General features: G+C 44.0%; 1 protein-coding gene across 1 annotated transcript in view; it reads right to left on the bottom strand.

Annotated features, from left to right (window-relative positions):
- Positions 1-3633: 3633 nt before the first annotated feature.
- PARK2 (parkin RBR E3 ubiquitin protein ligase) overlaps positions 3634-17854 on the bottom strand; it is a gene marked incomplete at its 5' end in the record, with an annotated part of 1031565 nt that continues 1017344 nt past the window's right edge. Inside the window, 2 exons of the mRNA XM_006877276.1 lie at positions 3634-3746; positions 13826-13943. Of these exons, the coding sequence (XP_006877338.1) occupies positions 3634-3746; positions 13826-13943 (231 nt within the window). The remainder of the gene's footprint in view (positions 3747-13825; positions 13944-17854) is intronic.

Raw genomic sequence — 17854 nt, 5'->3', positions numbered from 1 at the left:
TCTTTCTCACTGACCCTTTACTTTACTAAGCATGATGTTCTTCACCAGGAACTGGTCCCTTCTTACAATGTGTTCGTATCATTTGTGACAATGTCTTTCCATCCTCACTTCTAAGGAGCATAACAGATCTGGTCACTCTCCTGCCAATCAATGATCTATCGAATACTCTTCATTAACACTGTGCTTCCTAGGCACCGATTCTTGCGGGCTCTTCCTTATTCGTGGTCTAGCTTTTGCGTGTAAAACTTTGGTGGTGTTGTGCCCTAGACTTCATTCCAACTCATTGCATTTCCAAGGCCATAAATCTTTACAGTAACTCATCTTTCTCCTGAGGAGTGGCTGGTGGATTCGAACTGCTGAGCTTGCGGCTAGCTGCCTGCTACGCCATCATGGCATCTTTGCAGGACTTTAGAGATAAAGAAAAGACTGAAGTGCTTTAAATCTTTCCCCAGCTAATATGTCTGTTTCAAACATTTACATCAGGAAAGTTTTTTGATAGCAAAGACAGACAGACAGTAACTACGAGATTCTTTGGAATGAGGACTTGCTTTTTGTTGGTTATAATTTAAATGTTCGAACCCTTAGGAAACTACCCAGTTTAAAAAGAAAAACAAAACATACCCAGAGTGACTTTGAGCTCTGAGTCTAGAGAGATAAAAACCAACATCTCTCAGTGGGAGAGAGACTCCCACTGACCCATCTGCACTTCCGCCCACACTGTTAACAGTTACTGAAAATACAACTTTTATTTTCTGTGCCACTCTGCTCTTTTGCTAAAAGGTGATCTCAGGGGACAGGCTGACAGAATGTCAGGGAGTTCTCTGTTCTCTACGTATTTGTCTGGCTTTTTAAAAAATAGGTTTTAAAATATGTCTTTGCATTCTGTTCCATCAAAATGAGACCAAAACATCAACAGATCAACAATTTCTTAAAAGCAAAAGTGAATGATAAGGGAGGAGGGCAGAAGAAAGGGAACAAACAGAACACAATGAGAATGCTAACATGTGATCACTGTAACTCATACCACTGAACAATTTGTGTGCAGGCTCTGTCAGATGGCAAACTAAATGGCTGTGTAAACTTTCACCCAAAACTCAAAAAAGAAAATACATCTTCAAAGATGGAACCACAAGTTCTTTTGAAGCTTTTATTGACAATTCAAGTACAAACGTAGAAATCGTTGTCAGGTATTTTTTTATAATTCACAGGTTTCATTTGTAGCCTTTTGATCTATTTAGATTTGGATACATGCTGAAAGAATACTGCTTATGATTCATGACCATATCTAGTGGTTGTTTTTTCTTTAAAATTTGTGAGAATTATCATTCTATCCAGGAAGAAAAAAAGATCACCACCAAGAAAGGAAAATACCACACTGGAACGCTAAAGAGCTCTAGAAACTTCTACAATGGCCTAAAACACCTGAGGCAAACAGCGAGTGTGTGTGTGTGTGTGTGTGTGTGTGTGTGCGCATGTATACTGCAAACTCAAGAAGTCACACGCCTCTGGAAGGAGGGAAGAGTTAAACCATCATTTTCAAACAAAGCTGTGATGTGAAACGCCGTGTGGGTCAAAGTCACAGTGAGGAACGGCACGGCAGGAGGTGTCGTTTGCTTAAAGTTGTATCTTGATTGGGTTCAAGATTCAGCACCTGATGCCGGCTGTTGGGCTGGGGTCTGGTCCTCCGCGTTTATGGGACATCACGTACAGACATGGGTTTCTCTATTCTTTCTCTAGGAGCTTTAGCCTTCCTGGCATGGGTGTGGCCCCCTATGGCCAGGTTCGGGTAGTGAGCTTTTCTGCCAGGAGAAGGCCCCTGAAGTCACAACATCCCACCTGGCCCACGTACAGCGTCTCTGGAGGGGAAAGGTAGAGCAGGAAGGACTGGTTTGCATAATTGAAAGAACAAGAAGGTAGGAGGGACAGACGCCCTAGGGACAAGACCCTAAAATTAGAAGTCCTGCCACAGAGTTCAGGGTACCCAGATTCCCTGAACCCAAATATACTCCAAGGGCTGAAGAGACTTATCAAATCTTCAGTTATATGGATGGTCTTTCTGCAAAGACGGGCAATTTAGTCCCAACTGAATTGTGCTTTTTATCCGCACACTGGGTGGTTGAAAATGCAGTTTGTTGCATCCAGTATGCACCTGCTTGATAGATTGTTGTTGTTAAGTGCCGTCAGTTCCAACCCATAGTGACCCTGTACAGGGTTTCCGAGGCTGTAAATCTTTACAGGAGCAGAAAGCCTCATCTTTCTCCCGCGGAGCAGCTGGTAGTTTCAAACAGCTGACCTTAAGGTTTGCAGCCTGATTCGTAAACACTACGCTACCAGAGCTCCTTGCTTGATATATTGCTGATGCTTAAAACCCAAAAAATGTTGGAAACTTGACCAACACTCTAATCCGTGTTACTGGAGGAAATGGTCCAGTGTGAATGTCCACTGGACGTATAGCGCCCCCTGGGGGTTGCAGATTGGAGGTACAGCATGGGCGTGCGGAAGCCACATACTCCCTTCTTAGGGACAGAAGTTGTTGTTAAGTGACCACTGGACTCACAGCCACCCTGTATAAGGTTTCTGGGGAGTAGCTGGTGAGTTTGAACCACTGACCGTGCGGTCGTGTGCTTATACCACAGTGTCACACCAGGGCTCCAGTGGACAGAAGTAGGCATGTTTTAAATCTGATCACTTTGGAAACACTACTTCTTAAAAGATTCAGATTCCCAATGCCATCTCCTCATAGATCTCTTGTCCATTAAGTTCACAGTGAGAGAGAGGCATTTGCTAATTACCCAAGTGGCAACATGAATATTTGAAAATCTGATCAGACAGTTTGTAACATTTTCAGGAAAGGAAATTTCTTTTTAAGATGGAAAATAATGAAGTAGGAGAGTACATAACATTCTGATTTCTTCCCTGTAATTTTGACATTCGACATTCAATTTGACTTTCATAGTTCCTCACTTAGTTGACAAGCTGATTTATGCATTCTAGTTCATCAGCGTAATTTATTAGGATCAAATTCACAGGGATAAGTAATTTGTTTGATTGTTGCATATGCTTCTTTGAGAATAGGTACACTCTGAAAACGTAAATGAGCTCATTTCTATTAAAGCATGCATATAAGAGGGGGCTTCCAAAAGTTCGTGGAAAAATTCTATTTTTCAACTCCATTTTCCCAAGAATTTTTAAAAGCCCCCTTGTAATTTTGAGAATTCACTGCAATCAGTCTTACAAGAGAACTAATCTCTCATCCCACAAAAACAAAAACAAAACAAAGAAAACCCCATTTTTTTTCCCCTGATGGTTTCTTCACAATATTTACTGTGCGTCAAAACCAGAGAAATGTCTGCGTGTGCTTTTCCAGTCTAGTTTCACGTCACTCAAGAACACCAATCTACACCAAACTCATGAATTGTACTTTAATCCGGGCGGGGTATGTGTGTGTTACTGAGGCTTGAAAGTACCAAGGGCTCTGCTCTTTTTGATGAGAGCTACTCCTGTGATTCTGTCTTTGCAGTCTGGGAAAGAACCTGAGATGTGTGTGCGTGTTTGAACAGAGAAATAGTAGCAGACAGTGGTTGTACACGGTGCATTTCAAACCCGGGTTGCTGGCAGTATGGCCGTTTGGCGCTAGACGTCAAACCAGTGGTCACCCATGCACGTGCGGTTCCATTCCAAGCTGCAGTTCCAACACCACTCGAACTTGCACTGGGGCTGGGGACACTTCATGTGCATGCATCCGCCTGTGGGAACCAGCAGAGAACACAGTGCTGTGGGAATTAGAGCACACACCTGGAAAACACTTTCTCACACCTAGCACACGCTTGTCTAGAAAGTGGAGTCTCTGGGAGGTGCCAATTATTCAGTTGTTTGACAAACTAAAGGGAGCATGGTGGCTGTTCAGTATAAGCGCTGGACTGTAAACTGCAAGGTTGGTGGTTTGAGCCTACCAGCTGCTCTGTGGGAGACAGATGAGGCTTTCTGCTCCTGCAAAGATTTTCAGCCTTGGAAACCTTATACAGGGTTGCTACGAGTTCAAATCAATGATTAGGCACTTGAAAACAACACACTAACTAAAAGGTTGGTGGTTTGAATACACCCAGAGGTGCTTTGGAAGAACGGCCTGGCCACCTGTTTCTGAAAGGTGATGTCTGCTTGGCATGCATGGAGTCTCCTAGATGACAACGAGCTTGGTTTTGGTAGTGAAGAAATCAATGTCTAAGTGAGTTGTTGTTGTTAAGTGCCGTTGAGTTGGATCTGACTCATAGCCACCCTGAATAGGGTTTCTGAGGAGTGGCTGGTGAGTTTGAACTGCTGAACTTAAGGTTTAAACCGAACTTGTGGTCCAGTGCCACAGCAGGGCTCTTAAGTGAATAATCACAAGCCATATTTGTGATTACAAGTATCCGAAAAAGGTCAGAAAGGATGATATGACGTTACGTCAGGGCTTTTGTTAAGAAATGATTAAGTGGAGGTCTGTAACTTTCACTGGGATGGCGCTAGATTTGTAAATCTGACTTGTGTTTCAGTCTACTGAAATAGAATTTGGAAACCTGCAATTCACGTTTCACATTGAGTTCATTCCTCATGATTTCATCTTAATAATTTAAATGTGTGTATATTTTTCCTTATGATTATTTTTTCCCCTATAATGTCTTTAGGGTTACTTGTCTGGCAAAATTCATAAAACAGGAGTTGGGGTAGCATAGAACTTCATTCTTCCTGACTTTACCTTAATAATTTAGAAGTCTATTTCCTTCCTGCAATTAATTTTTGTCATTTCTTTAGTGTTATTTGACTTGGTAAAATCTATAAACCAAGAGTAGGGCAGCAGGCTCCATCTTATAGGGAATAGGTTCCTCAGTGGCAGTTAGAGTTCATTTAAGGTGACAGAGTTGCCGCTGACGTGAGTTGGCGTTGGGTGGACTCTGACCGGCAGTGACCTTACATGTGACAGAATGACACGTCACCCATCCTGAGCCGTCCTCAGGATCACTACCATGATTGTAGAAGTTTCTGTACGAATCCATCTCATGGCCGAGTGTTCTCTCATTTACTAAACACAATTTCCTTTTTAGACATAGGTCTACTCTGACACAGTGCTCAAAAGGTAAGTGAGTCAAAGCTCAACTAACTAACATTTATTGATGTGCATAATGTTGTTGTTGTTGTTGTCAGGTGCCATTGAGTCGGAACCAACTCATAGCGACCCCACGCACAGCAGAATGAAACAATGTCCGATCCTGGGCCAATCTCACTACCACCGCCATACTTGATGCCATCTATGATGTCACCTGGCTGATCCATCTCGTTGGGGGTCTTCCTCTTTTTCTCTGACCCTCCACCTTACCCAGCATGACATCCTTCTCCAGCGACTGTTCTCTCCAGACAATGTGTCCAAAGTATGAGAGACAAATCTTAGCCATCTTGGCCTCCAAGGAGCACTCTGGTTGCACTTCTTCCAAAATAGATCTATTGGTTCTTTTGGTAGTCCATGGCACTTTCAGTATTCTCCTCCAACACCACAACTCAAAGGCATCAATTCTACGATCTTCCTTATTCACTGTCCAGCTTTCGCATCCATATGAGGTTATTGAAAATACCAGGGCTTGGGTCAGGCGCACCTTAGTCCTCAAGCTGACATCTTTGCTCTTCAATACTTTAAAAAGTTCCTGTGCAGCAGATTTGCCCAATGCAATACGTCATCTGATCTCTTGACTGCTGCTTCCGCGAGTGTTGATAGTTGATCCAAGAAGAATGAAGTCCTTGACAACCTCAATCTCTTCTCCATTGATAAGAATGCTGTTTATTGGTCCAGTGGTGAGGATTTTTGTTTTCTTTACATTGAGTTGTAATTCATATAGAAGGCTTTGCTCTTTGATCTTCATAAGTAAATGTTTCAAGTCCTCTTCACTTTCAGCAACCACATGGCCAAGCAAGTTGTTGGCGATGTGCATAATGCTAGGGTGTAAACAGGAGTCCCCATGTGGCGCCATGGTATAATCACTGGACTGTGAACTACAGCATCGGTGGTTCAAACCCACTTTGGAAACCCTATGCAGGGTCAAAATAAGTCAGAACGGACTCCATGGCCCTTAACACCATCATACAGGAGTCCTGGAATGGCTCTGTAGGGTAAGCAGTGGATCACAGGGTCTGTTTGAGCCTAGAGGTCGGCGGTTCAAACACACCTCAGAAACCCGACATAGGGTCACTAATAGAACCAACTCAACAGCACAGCCACCACCGTCAGAGGGTGTACAGATATTGGCACAGTGCTTAAGTGTTGGCTGCTAACTGAAAGGTTGTTGGCTGCTCCGAGGGAGAAAGGTGTGGCAGTCTGTTTCTGTCGCTGATGGCCTTGGAAACCCCACCGGGCAGTTCTGCTCTGCCCTAGAGGGTTCTATGAGCTGGAACTGACTTGGCAGCAAAGGGCCTGGTTTCTGGTTTATACGTATGTTATCCCACCCACTTCATCCGGTGTCACACCTTGGGAGATAGATACCCTTAGCAGCTTCAGAATTTTCTCTTTGTAATGGTGGAGATTTGGGATTCAAGCCTCACACTCATTCCCCTACAGAGCAGGGTCTGCAGCACCTATTTGGAGATTAGTCTGGGATTCCTCTTGTACTCTCACCTTCTCAATATAGTCACTATTTGCTCCTGGGGCTTGACAACAAGTCTTCAGGGAGGTCAAGAGGAAATTACCTGTATGATTCCTACAGAGATCTACATCGGACGTAATTTCCCAGCATATCCAGGCGAATTCTGGATATCCAATTTTTTTTTGCCCGAATTGTATATAAAATTGAATGTGCTCCATTATTCAATTTAACCAATTATCTTGGTAACTCATTTCTTTCTGGCCAAACTTCCCAAGCGCTTCAGCACAGCCTCACTTCTATTCTTAGAAATCAAGCAAAAGAACTTCCACTAATTTATGGACCTTCGTGAAGCTGCAACTTGAAGGCATCAGCTTTAGGAAAACTTTAAAAAATTGTTGTTGTTGTGAAGTGCTGATGAGTCAATTCAGACTTACAGCCACTCTGTACAGGGTTTCTGAGAGCAGCTGGTAGGCCTGAACCTCCAGCCTTGCAGTTCAAACTGACTTTTCCTACAGCATCACATCGGCACTCCTAAATACATTTTAAACCCCATATATTTATACTTCCTTTTGATTTATTGTAAAAATCAGCAGAAGGTTACAGATGCGTGGAACCTAAGGATGCTACTCATCAATGACACTTTTAATACTTTACACTTAGGATCACACAGTATTCAGCATGTACTTGTTGTGGTTGTTAAGTGCCGTGGAGTCGGTTCCAACTCATAGCAACCCAGTATGGGGGTTCTGAGGAACAATTTGAACCACTGACCTTCCTCTTCCTGAAACATGAAAAACATATGATGCTTACCGAGACTTGCTATGTTCTGAGTGCTTTTGGTAGATTAGCTCTCTTCCTTCTTGCATCACTTCTTTAAGGTATTCCACGATGAGAACCCCATTATGTAGAAGAGGACAGTAGACGTAGCAGAACCCAGATTCTAACTCAGGCAGTACGAGTCCAGAGTCTGTGTCTTTACCCTCTAGTGATGCAGCCACACGGACCTGCATAACACTTTATCAGATGGGTTTATCACAATATAAAGGATCTCTGGTAGCGTAGTGGTTATGAGTCGGGCTGCTAACCCCAAAGTCAGCAGTTCGAAACTATCAATCTTACCATGGGAGAAAGATGAGGCTTTCTGCTCCCATAAAGAATTACAGCATCGGAAACCCTATGCAGGGTCGCTATGAGTCAGAACCGACTCCACGGCACACCACCAGTATAAACAAGTTCCTTCCTTTCCTACTTGAGGACACTGATTATACGGAACAAGTCTGCATGATGAACGCATCAGTGTATTGATAACATTGAACATTTACAGGATTTCAGGCTTTCCTCAATATAAATGATTCTGTAATGCGCATTTTTTTAACCTCAAATGTGTGTGTGCGCGTGTATCTTTATTGCACGAGTATTTCAAATTATTTCTTAGGGTTAGATTTCCAGAAGCAAAATCATTGGGTCAGAGGATGTGAATATTAGAAATCTTAGATGTGCTAAAAAAGTGGTTTCTAATAACATTAGGTCAATTTGTGTGATTGTCATCTTTGAGGATTATCATTAAAAACACAATAATAAAAATTTAAAAAATTAACATCTTCAACGGTAATATAATGGTACCTCACTGTTTAATATGCATTTCGGAAGCACCAGTGAAGTGGAACTCTGGCCCATGCTTACTAACCATCACAGATACTCCCAGTGAAGGGTCTTTTCACATCCTTTCTCTGAAACCTGCAGTGCTCAATGCAAGACAACAGCAGCCCAGCTCGGGAGTGGAGCGGTAGTCAGCGTAGAAAAGTGCCTTCCTTCAACTGTGTTGATTCATGGGCACACACAGAGACCCCCGCCAACCCACTGCCTTTTCTTGGAGTCTGCCATATGCAAAGGAAGAAGAATGACTAACTGGGTACCTAGTTTTTTCCCCTGGGGAGACCACTGATCCCAGAGCTGGAGACTCAGCTGGCCTCAGTGGTCCTTGCTGTTCTGGGAATACCAGCATCTTTTGTTTGTCTTAATGGAGATGCTTCCAGAGGACAGTCCTAAGGGAAGAGAGACTGAGACCCTCTGACAAGACAGCTGGGTCTCAGCCCACAGTGAGGCTGCTCTTACCTGCTAAGATGTACTGAATGCTCAACAAGGAGAAGGCAGGGAGAGCTGTACGGGCACTTCATCTGGTTTCTCGTCTTAAAGATGGCGCTCCTGACTCTACATCACAGGTGGAATAGTGTTTCAAGTTTAGAAAGGTCTGTGTAGGTGTTGAGGAAGCCCTGGGAGTGTAGTGGGTTATGAGCTAGGCTGTTGAATGCAAAGTAAGCAGCTCAAATCAACAGTCACTCCATGTGGAAAGAAATGAGCCTTTCTGCCCCCAAAAGATTTATAGCCTGGGAAACCATATACAAGGTTGTTAGGAGTCTGAACCGGTTCCATGGCACAAAACCGCCCCCACCTGTGGGTGTTGGGTGGTGAAAGCTTTAGATTGGGTGGATGACAGCAGGGCTCCATTGGTCAATGAGAGGCATCAGGGTCACTGAGCAGGGCAGGTCAAGTGTGAACTTGAGTATACACTTGAGTATACGCTCCTCACTTAACAACATGGTTAGGTTTAAAAGTTCAGGTCGTTATGTGAAAATTGGCTTTACACCAAAAAATAAAGGATAACCACATCATATCACAAAATGGAAGATGACCACATCATTATATAACCCTCAAATTACACCATTAATGTTATTAGGTGGCATCAAGTCGGTACCGACTCATAGCAACCCTATGCACAGCAGAACAAAACAACGTCCGATCCTGGGCCAACCTCACTACTGTTGCCACGCTTGAGTCCATCAATGCTGCCACTTGGCTAATCCATCTCGTTAGGGGTCTTCCTCTTTTTCTCTGACCCTCCACCTTACCAAACATGATATCCTTCTCCAGTGACTGGTCCCTCCTGACAACATGTCCAAAGTATGAGAGACGAAGTTTGGCCATCTTGGCCTCCAAGGAGCACTCTGGCTGCACTTCCAAAACAGCTCTATTGGTTCTTTAGGCAGCCCGTGGTACTTTCAATATTATCCTCCAACACCATAACTCAAAACATCAATTCTTCTGCAGTCTTCCTTATTCACTATCCAGCTTTCACATGCATATGAGGTTATTGAAAATACCATGGCTTGGGTCAGGTGCACCTTAGTCCTCAAGCTGACATCTTTGCTCTTCAACACTTTAAAAAGGCCTTGTTCAGCAGATTTGCTCAATGCAATACATCGTTTGATTTCTTGACTGCTGCTTGTGTGAGTGTTGATAGTTGATCCAAGAAGAATGAAGTCCTTGACAACTTCAATCTTTTCTCCATTGATAAGAATGTTGTTTATTGGTCCAGTGGTGAGGATTTTTGTTGTCTTGACATTGAGATGTAATCCATGCCGAAGGCTGTGATCTTTCATCTTCATCAGAAATGTTTTAAGTTCTCTCCACTTTCAGCAAGCAAGGTTGTATCATCTGCATATCGCAGGTTGTTAATGATTCTTCCTCCAATCTTGAAGCCATGTTTTTCTTCATAGAACCCAGCTTCTCAGATTATTTGCCCAGCATAGAGGTTGAGTAAGTATGGTGAGAGAATATACAACCTTGTTGCACACCTTTCTTAATTTTAAACCACTCAGTGTTCCCATGTTCTGTTCGAACAACTGCCTCTTGGTCCAGGTACAGATTCCTCATGAGCACAATTAAGTATTCTGGAATACTCATACTTCGCAATGTTGTCCATAGCTTGTCATGATCCACACAATCGAAAGTCTTTGCGTAGTCAATAAAGCAAAGGTAAACATCTTTCTTATATTCTCTGCTTTCAGCCAAGATCTATGAGACATCAGCAATGATATCCCTCGTTCCACAGCCCCTTCTGAATCCGGCTTGAACCTCTGGAAGTTCTCTGTCAATGTATGCTTGCAGCTGTTTCTGTATTACCTTTAATAAAACTTTACTCGCATGGGATATCAAAGAGATTGTCCGATGATTTCTACATTACATATCCATTAAATTACATCATTATATAACTGTCAAATTACAGCATTATATAACTGTCAGATTACATCATTATATAACTGTCTAATTACATCATTTCTGGTAGCGTAGTGGTTACGAATCGGGCTGTGAACCTTTATGTCAGCGGTTCGAAACTACCAGCTGCTCCGCGGGAGAAAGATGAGGCTTTCTACTCCCGTAAAGATTTACACCCTCGGAAACCCTGTACAGGGTCGCTATGGGTCGGAACCGACTCGACGGCACTTAACAACAACAACAACAATTACATCATTATACCAGGGGGCTTCAAATAGTTTGCTAAAAAAAATTCCATTATCTTTTCATTCCGTTTTTCAACAAGCTTTTTGAAGTCCCTTTGTGTAACTACTGCCAAACCATGTAGAGTCTGGCCCAGTGAAATGGACACACAAGCTTAATCATCACAATGAGCATTGCTCTCGCCCCGCACCTCGGTGGCATTCCTTACCGCCAGATGTGTGTCGTTAATGCACAAAATACTTGGATAGTAGATTTTCTGTACTCTTGCTGTGAATGTGAAATGTTGGATAATGAGATAGTTGATCAGTGAGGAGTAGGTGGAATATCAAATAAGAAGTCCCAGTAATGCAAATGGTTATGTGCTCATCAAACCCACCAGCCACTGACTCCATAGGAGAACGACCTGGTGATTTGCTTGTTAAAGACTGCAGCCCAGAAAACCCTGTGGGGTTTCTTGTCCTGCTCTGTCATGTGGGGTCTCTATCAGTCAAAGTAGACCTGACAGCACCCAACAACAACAATTTAACTTCAAATAATGTAGTGGTTATGAATCGGGCTGCGAACCTTAAGGTCAGCAGTTCGAAACTACCAGCCGCTCCGCGGGGGAAAGATGAGGCTTTCTACTCCCGTAAAGATTTACACCTTCGGAAACCCTGTACAGGGTCGCTATGGGTCGGAACCGACTCGATGGCACTTCACAACACAAAATGTTGTGGAATTGGTGTAGCTAGTACCCAGCTGTGGATAAGTGGTGAATCTCAGTGTGCAGGCTCAGAGATGCCAGGGCACGCCACCACGCAGCCTGCCAGAGCCACCTATCTGGACCCTAAATAATTTCTCAGAAGTCCTCGCGGTATGTGCTTCATTTCTTCCTTGCTAACCACTCGGTGGGAGAAAGATGTAGCTGTCCGGTAAAGACGACCGCACTGGAAACTCTGTGGGGCAGTTCCACTCTGTCCCTAGGGTCACCACTCTGTCCTGTAAGGTCACCGCTCTGTCCCGAAGGGTCACTGTGAGTTGGAATTGACTTGACACCAATGTAATAAACCAGTTGCCATTGTTGATTCCATGGAAATCCCATGTGTGCTCTGTCGGATTTTCAATGACTGTTTTTTTAAAAAAAGTAAACCCCAGACCTTTGTTTCTGAGGAATCTCCCCGTGGACTCAAACCTCCAAACTTTCGGTTATCAGCCACCTGTGTTAACTGTTTGCATCACTCTGGGGCTCCAGTAACATAATCCCAACTCCAACCCCAAACCCACTGTGGTAGAGCCATTGAGTCAACTCATGTTGTTGTTGTTGTTAAGTGTCGTTGAGTTGGTTCTGACTCATAGCAACCCTGTATAGGGTTTCTGAGGAGCAGTTGGTGGGTTTGAACCACTGACTTTGCAGATTAAGCTGACCTTGTGGTCCAGTGCTTATCCTACAGTGCCACCCCAGACGTCTACTCAATAGTGACCTTCTATCCCACAGCTGGGACAGAAACACCATGCTCAAGTGTGGTCTAGTAGTCAAAGGGATATTAATAGGTGTGGTCTGAAAAAAGAGTTTCATGGCCAAATACAGCTGGAAACCAGCTGGTTAAACAACATTAAGCAGGTGTCTTTCAGAGGAATGCTGAGATGTTATAATATGCTAATGTACATGTATATTGTGAATTGGTGTTAACGGCCATCACGTCGGTTCTGACTCATAGAGACCTAGAATAGGGTTTCTGAGGTGCGGCTGGTGGATTTGAACTGCTGATCTGTGGTTAGCAGTCCAGTGCTTATCAGGGGTGGTTGCTGTGAGGATTGAATGATTTTATGTTGTAGAACAATGTCTGGAATATAGTAAGTGCTCCGTAAGACTTGCTTTGGTGATAATGATTATCCACGAGGAAGGCTTGAATAAGAACTACTTTCCAAATTTATTTGCTATGGGAGCCCTCCTCCCCCCTTTCCACTATAGACTACCAGCTGTGGGATAGAGGACCATTGGGGACAGTTTGAGAAATACTGGACTGGGAATTTTCTCTCTCTCTCTTTGGTTGCTTAGAGCAGTAGACAGCAATCAGATGCAAAGTGGCTATCATTAACAATGTTGGTATTGTTGTGAAGTGCCATCGAGTTGGTTCCGACCCATAGCAACCCTGTATAGGGTTTTCAAGGAGCAGCTGGTGAGATTGAACCGCCAACCTTGCAGTTCAAACGGTTTGTAGTCTGGCGCCTTAGCCCACAGCGCCACACCAGGACTCCATCATTAACAACAGGACTTCCTATTTGCCACCACCCATCTGTCAGTTTGCCCCATTGGTTGCATGTTGCTGTGAAACTGGAAGCTATGCCACCAGCATTTAAAATGCCCTCATTCAAGGTGGTCAGATTCAGCCAGACTAGGAAGAAAAGCCTGGTAATCTACTTTATAAAGTTAGACAATAAAAGCCCTTTGGGTGACAAGAGCATATGTCCGATACAGTGTTAGAAAAGGAACTCCCTTGGTTTGAAGGCGTCTGAAATGAGTAGTGGCCGCAGCCATGAACTCAAGTAAGTCACTGATAGTGGAGATGGCACCAGACTGGACAATGCCTTATTTTGTTGTACACGAGGTCTCCACATGACATATGCCAGCTACTGGGCTCAGCAGTGCACTGAAACCCGTCATTCCCTGTGATTCTCAAAGCCACCCGCTGTGGTCGTTTGGATCATGATCTCTCTCTCACAGATGAGGAGCTGAGATTTAGGACATTAAGATGCTTGACAGGACAGAACTGAGATTCTCACTCTTGCTGGGCGACTTCAATCCATCTGTTCGGTGACTTAGTTACCAAGTTCTCCCCCCAGATGCCCTGCCTGTTGTAACCAGGCAGCCAGGCAGCAGATACTCTGCTATAAAAAACTCATTCAACCTCCATTTTTTTTGCTCTGCCCAGACTCACCATTTTTTTCAACAGGTACATGACAGCGTGGACACGGTTTGGTGGTTTTCTTGATTGTTTTTTTGGAGGCCTCTTCCCATCGAGCCTTTTCAGCTGCCTTTTCATCAACTCTGTAACCCTGAGTACATCAAGACACAAGAAGTTAAGATTCTCATCTTTACCTGTAGATGTAAGTTTGGACCAAGACATTCCTTTTTTTTTTCAAACCACAACTGTCTTGGCAACAATGGTGCAAGAAATTCTTAAAGATGGACATGCCTTCAGGGGGAAGCAACTCCAAAGTAACTGCATGTGACCAGGGTGGACAGCTTATTGGATGTGCACACAACACAGATTTCTTGGCATATGACACACGCTTACACCCTCACAAGTGACCATCTAGTGTGATGGTCTCTTATTTGTTATTTTGAATCGTTGTAATCAATAACATTGATCTGGTTTGATGCATTCAGACTGTGCTGTTGGTGAGAAATACTGAATAGACCATGGATTCCTTCGAAGACGTACAACTCCTTAGAAGCAAGGATGATGAGGCTTTGATTTATTTATTTTGTGCATTGAGTCAGTAATTACCAACCACTGGAAGAGGACATCATGTTTATAAAGTAGAGGGTCCGAGAAAAGAGGTAAACCCTTAATGACATGCATGACCTAACAGCTGCAAAGCTGGACTCAAACATACCCGTGGTCATAAAAGTGGAACAGGAACACGCAATGTTTCATTTTGTTATGCACAAGATCACCATGAATCAGAGCCAAGTGGGTGGTAATTTGCAACATCACCTACTTATTAAACAGGCAAAGTGATAAACACTTTTTATTAGATGCTTCATCAGTGTGTAGTGAGCATTCTAGCTTTTATTCTGCATTGAGATTTAGTGGACTTCAAGAATTGCCCAGGATTGGCAAGGAGGAGAGGCTGTGGGACATCAAAATCTTCACCCTTATCCATTCTTCTACCACTCTGTGATCCTCTATTCTTGTCCCTGGAAAATGGGGAGCTCAAAGTATGTCAAAGAGGGCACAGGAACAAGAATAAGCAAATGCAGTTGACGGGGAAGAAAAGAAGCAGAGAGAGTTGGTAATAGTGAATGGTTAACAGTGTGGGCTCTGGCCCTGAACCAACTGAGTTCAAATCCCAGCTCCACCCAGCTGGGTGACTTCTGGAAGCATTTCTTATCTAAAATAGGGGAAAATGTATACCTAGTTCATTGAGGCTACTGAGGATTTATAAACCTGGACGTGGTATTAGGAGGGATGAATCCTGGCGAAGAACATAGTGTTTGGTGGCGTATCCGTAAAAAAGAGGAAGACACTTAATGAGAGGGATTGACACAGTGGCTGTTACATTGGGTGTGAGGATGGCACAGAACTCAGCAGTGTCTCAGTTTGCTCTTCATGAGGCTGCTTTCAGTTGGGACGAGCTTGCTGGTACCTAACAACTGCTATCAAGTCAGTCTGACTCATAGCGACCCTGGATAGGGTAGCGTACTGGTTATGATTTGGGCTGTGAAGCTTAAGGTCAGCAGTTCGAAACTACCAGCTGCTCCGCTGAAGAAAGATGAGGCTTTCTGCTCCCATAAAGATTTACAGCCTCGGAAACCCTGTAAAGGGTCGCTATGAGTCAGAATCAACTCCACGGCACTTAACAACAACATAGGGTTTCTGAGGAGTGACTGGTGAGTTTGAACCATCAATCTTGCATTTCAAAACAACCTAGCGGTCCAGGGTTTATCCACAGCACCACACCAGAACCAGTATCCCACACAGATTGTGATGTCATCACGGTAATGAACTCAGGACCTGGAATATGGCAAGCTCTCAAACATGGACTGTCAGAAGGACAAACAAGTCTGTCCTGGAAGAAGTACAGTCAGAATGTCCTTAGAGGTGACGATAGTGAGACTTTGTCTGTCTATCAGGAGGGAACAGTCCTGGAAAAGGACACCAGGCTTGGTAAAGTGGAGAGTCAGTGAACAAGAGGACAACCCTCAGTGAGATGCATTGGCGCAGTGACTGCAACACTGGGTTCAGACATACCAACCACTGTGAGGATGGCACAGCACCGGGCAGTGTTACTCTGTGCCACATAGGGTCACTATGAGTTAGAACAACAGCAACAACACTGTTCAAGTCACTGAGGACTACTTATTGTGACTTTGCGCAAAGAGCAGAAGGGAATTCAAACGAGCCACTGAAGACATTCCTTCCACAGCCATGGACTCACTCAGCCATGATGGTCTGTTCCGCTGGAACCATGGTGGGAATGGCACGTGTAAGAAAAGAGTAGGCACATTTGGGGATTTAGGAGAAGAACCTTGTTCTCTACAGACATTTAAAACTGTTAATTCAAGTGGAATGGGTTAGAACTCTTCCTTCTTGATATCTATGCTTTTTTGTTCATTTATTTACAAAATGTCTTCTATGCTTTAAATGTAATGGGAACATACAAGTGGTTTTGTTGACCTCTAATAACTGTCTCCACTAACTAACAACCAGTGTGCCGTATGGTGCTGGCTTCGGTGTTGCTGTGATACTGAGAGCTATTCTATTGGCATTTCTTCGACCAGCAGGGCCAGCCACCAGAGCTTCCAGACTGAGAGAAACTCAGAAGAAAGGTCTGGTGATTTGTGTTAAAAATAGCACCAAAATACCCTATGTATTAATTATATTAAAAATACAGAATATTGCCTGACATTATGCTGGAAGGCACTGAAAATACATATTGACTTCAACAATAGACTTGGACATAACCAATGACCATGAAGATGGTATAGGATTGGACAACGTTTTGTTTGGTTGTACCTGAGGTCACCTTGAGTGGAGATGACAACGAAAACCACTGTGGGCCTGACAGCTTACATCCATCACCTGTAATCCTTGTTCTAACATCACTGACAACATGTACATAACCTTCCCAAGGTCACGTAGCTGGTAACCCAGACATAAGTTTCTGCTTTCAAAGCCTCTCTCTGTCTCAGCCTGGTACTTAAGTGCTTGTGGGAAGCCACCACCAACTCCTTCGGATAGGGATTTGAAGTGATGAGAGTAAGGCTCACGTCTGAAGTGTGCATCAGTGTGGTGGTGGCATGGAAAACCTAAGGCCTGGGGCTTCAGGTTCTGCATCCAATATGAGGACACCCATTCTGAGAGAAGATGGACTTGAGGACAAGCTGAGTGTGTCTGAATGGTCTGAGTTGTAGTCACTAGCCGGGCAGCCTGATGGACATGCCCAGGCGGCAGGTCTCAGAATGACCATGGGGAGATAGCCTGGGGTGTTGACATGGATTCGTGAGTCTTCTCTAGAGACGGTGGCTGAAGCTGAGGAGGAGCTTGCAGAACCAGATGTGAAGGGACATTAGGACAAAGGGTCAATGTGTAGGACAATGTCAGAGAAGAGATTCAGTGCCTGGGCAGGAGCGGTGGTCCACCACCCTACAGTTATGGTCGGAGGGAGATGGCAGGATGTCCTCCTTTAGCCACATCATACAGGGTTTTCAGAGAAGCTTGCTCTGGGTTTCAGAGTCCTGAAGAGTCAGGGGGTAAAGTGCCGGAAACTGAGAAGATGAGATTTTTTTTCCTGGTCGGGAGGCTATGGTTTGATCTCCCCATAGGTTATTCACCTGCTCTGTATGCAGTTCTGAAATCACACCTCACCATTCCTCTCTTTCTTTTGAACTGCTTGTTGTAGTTTGGGTGAAAGTTTACAAAGTGATATATATATATATATGTATAAAGAGCTCATTATTGCATGCCTGGATTTGATGGCAAGTCTGGCCTGGAGTCTGAGTGGACCACTAGGCAAATAAATGTTCCCTCCCTGTGTTCCAGTCTCTTAGGCCCCACTTGAAAATGTCCTTTGAAGAATAATTCTGATGATGGCAAGCACAGCGGTGGTTTCTTATCTGAGTGAAATGCATCCCAAACGCCACTCTTGGGTCAGATATTGAGCCATTCCTGCCCTTCAGGGCATCAATGAAATGGGAAGGGAAGTTGAATGTTGTCTGTGAGCCAGTTTTGAGATGGAAG

Source organism: Chrysochloris asiatica, unplaced genomic scaffold (genome assembly GCF_000296735.1).
Source record: "Chrysochloris asiatica unplaced genomic scaffold, ChrAsi1.0 scaffold00453, whole genome shotgun sequence".
Lineage (NCBI taxonomy): Eukaryota > Metazoa > Chordata > Mammalia > Afrosoricida > Chrysochloridae > Chrysochloris > Chrysochloris asiatica.
The sequence above is the reverse complement of the archived record's forward strand: the minus strand, read 5'-3'. Positions and strand labels throughout refer to the sequence as shown.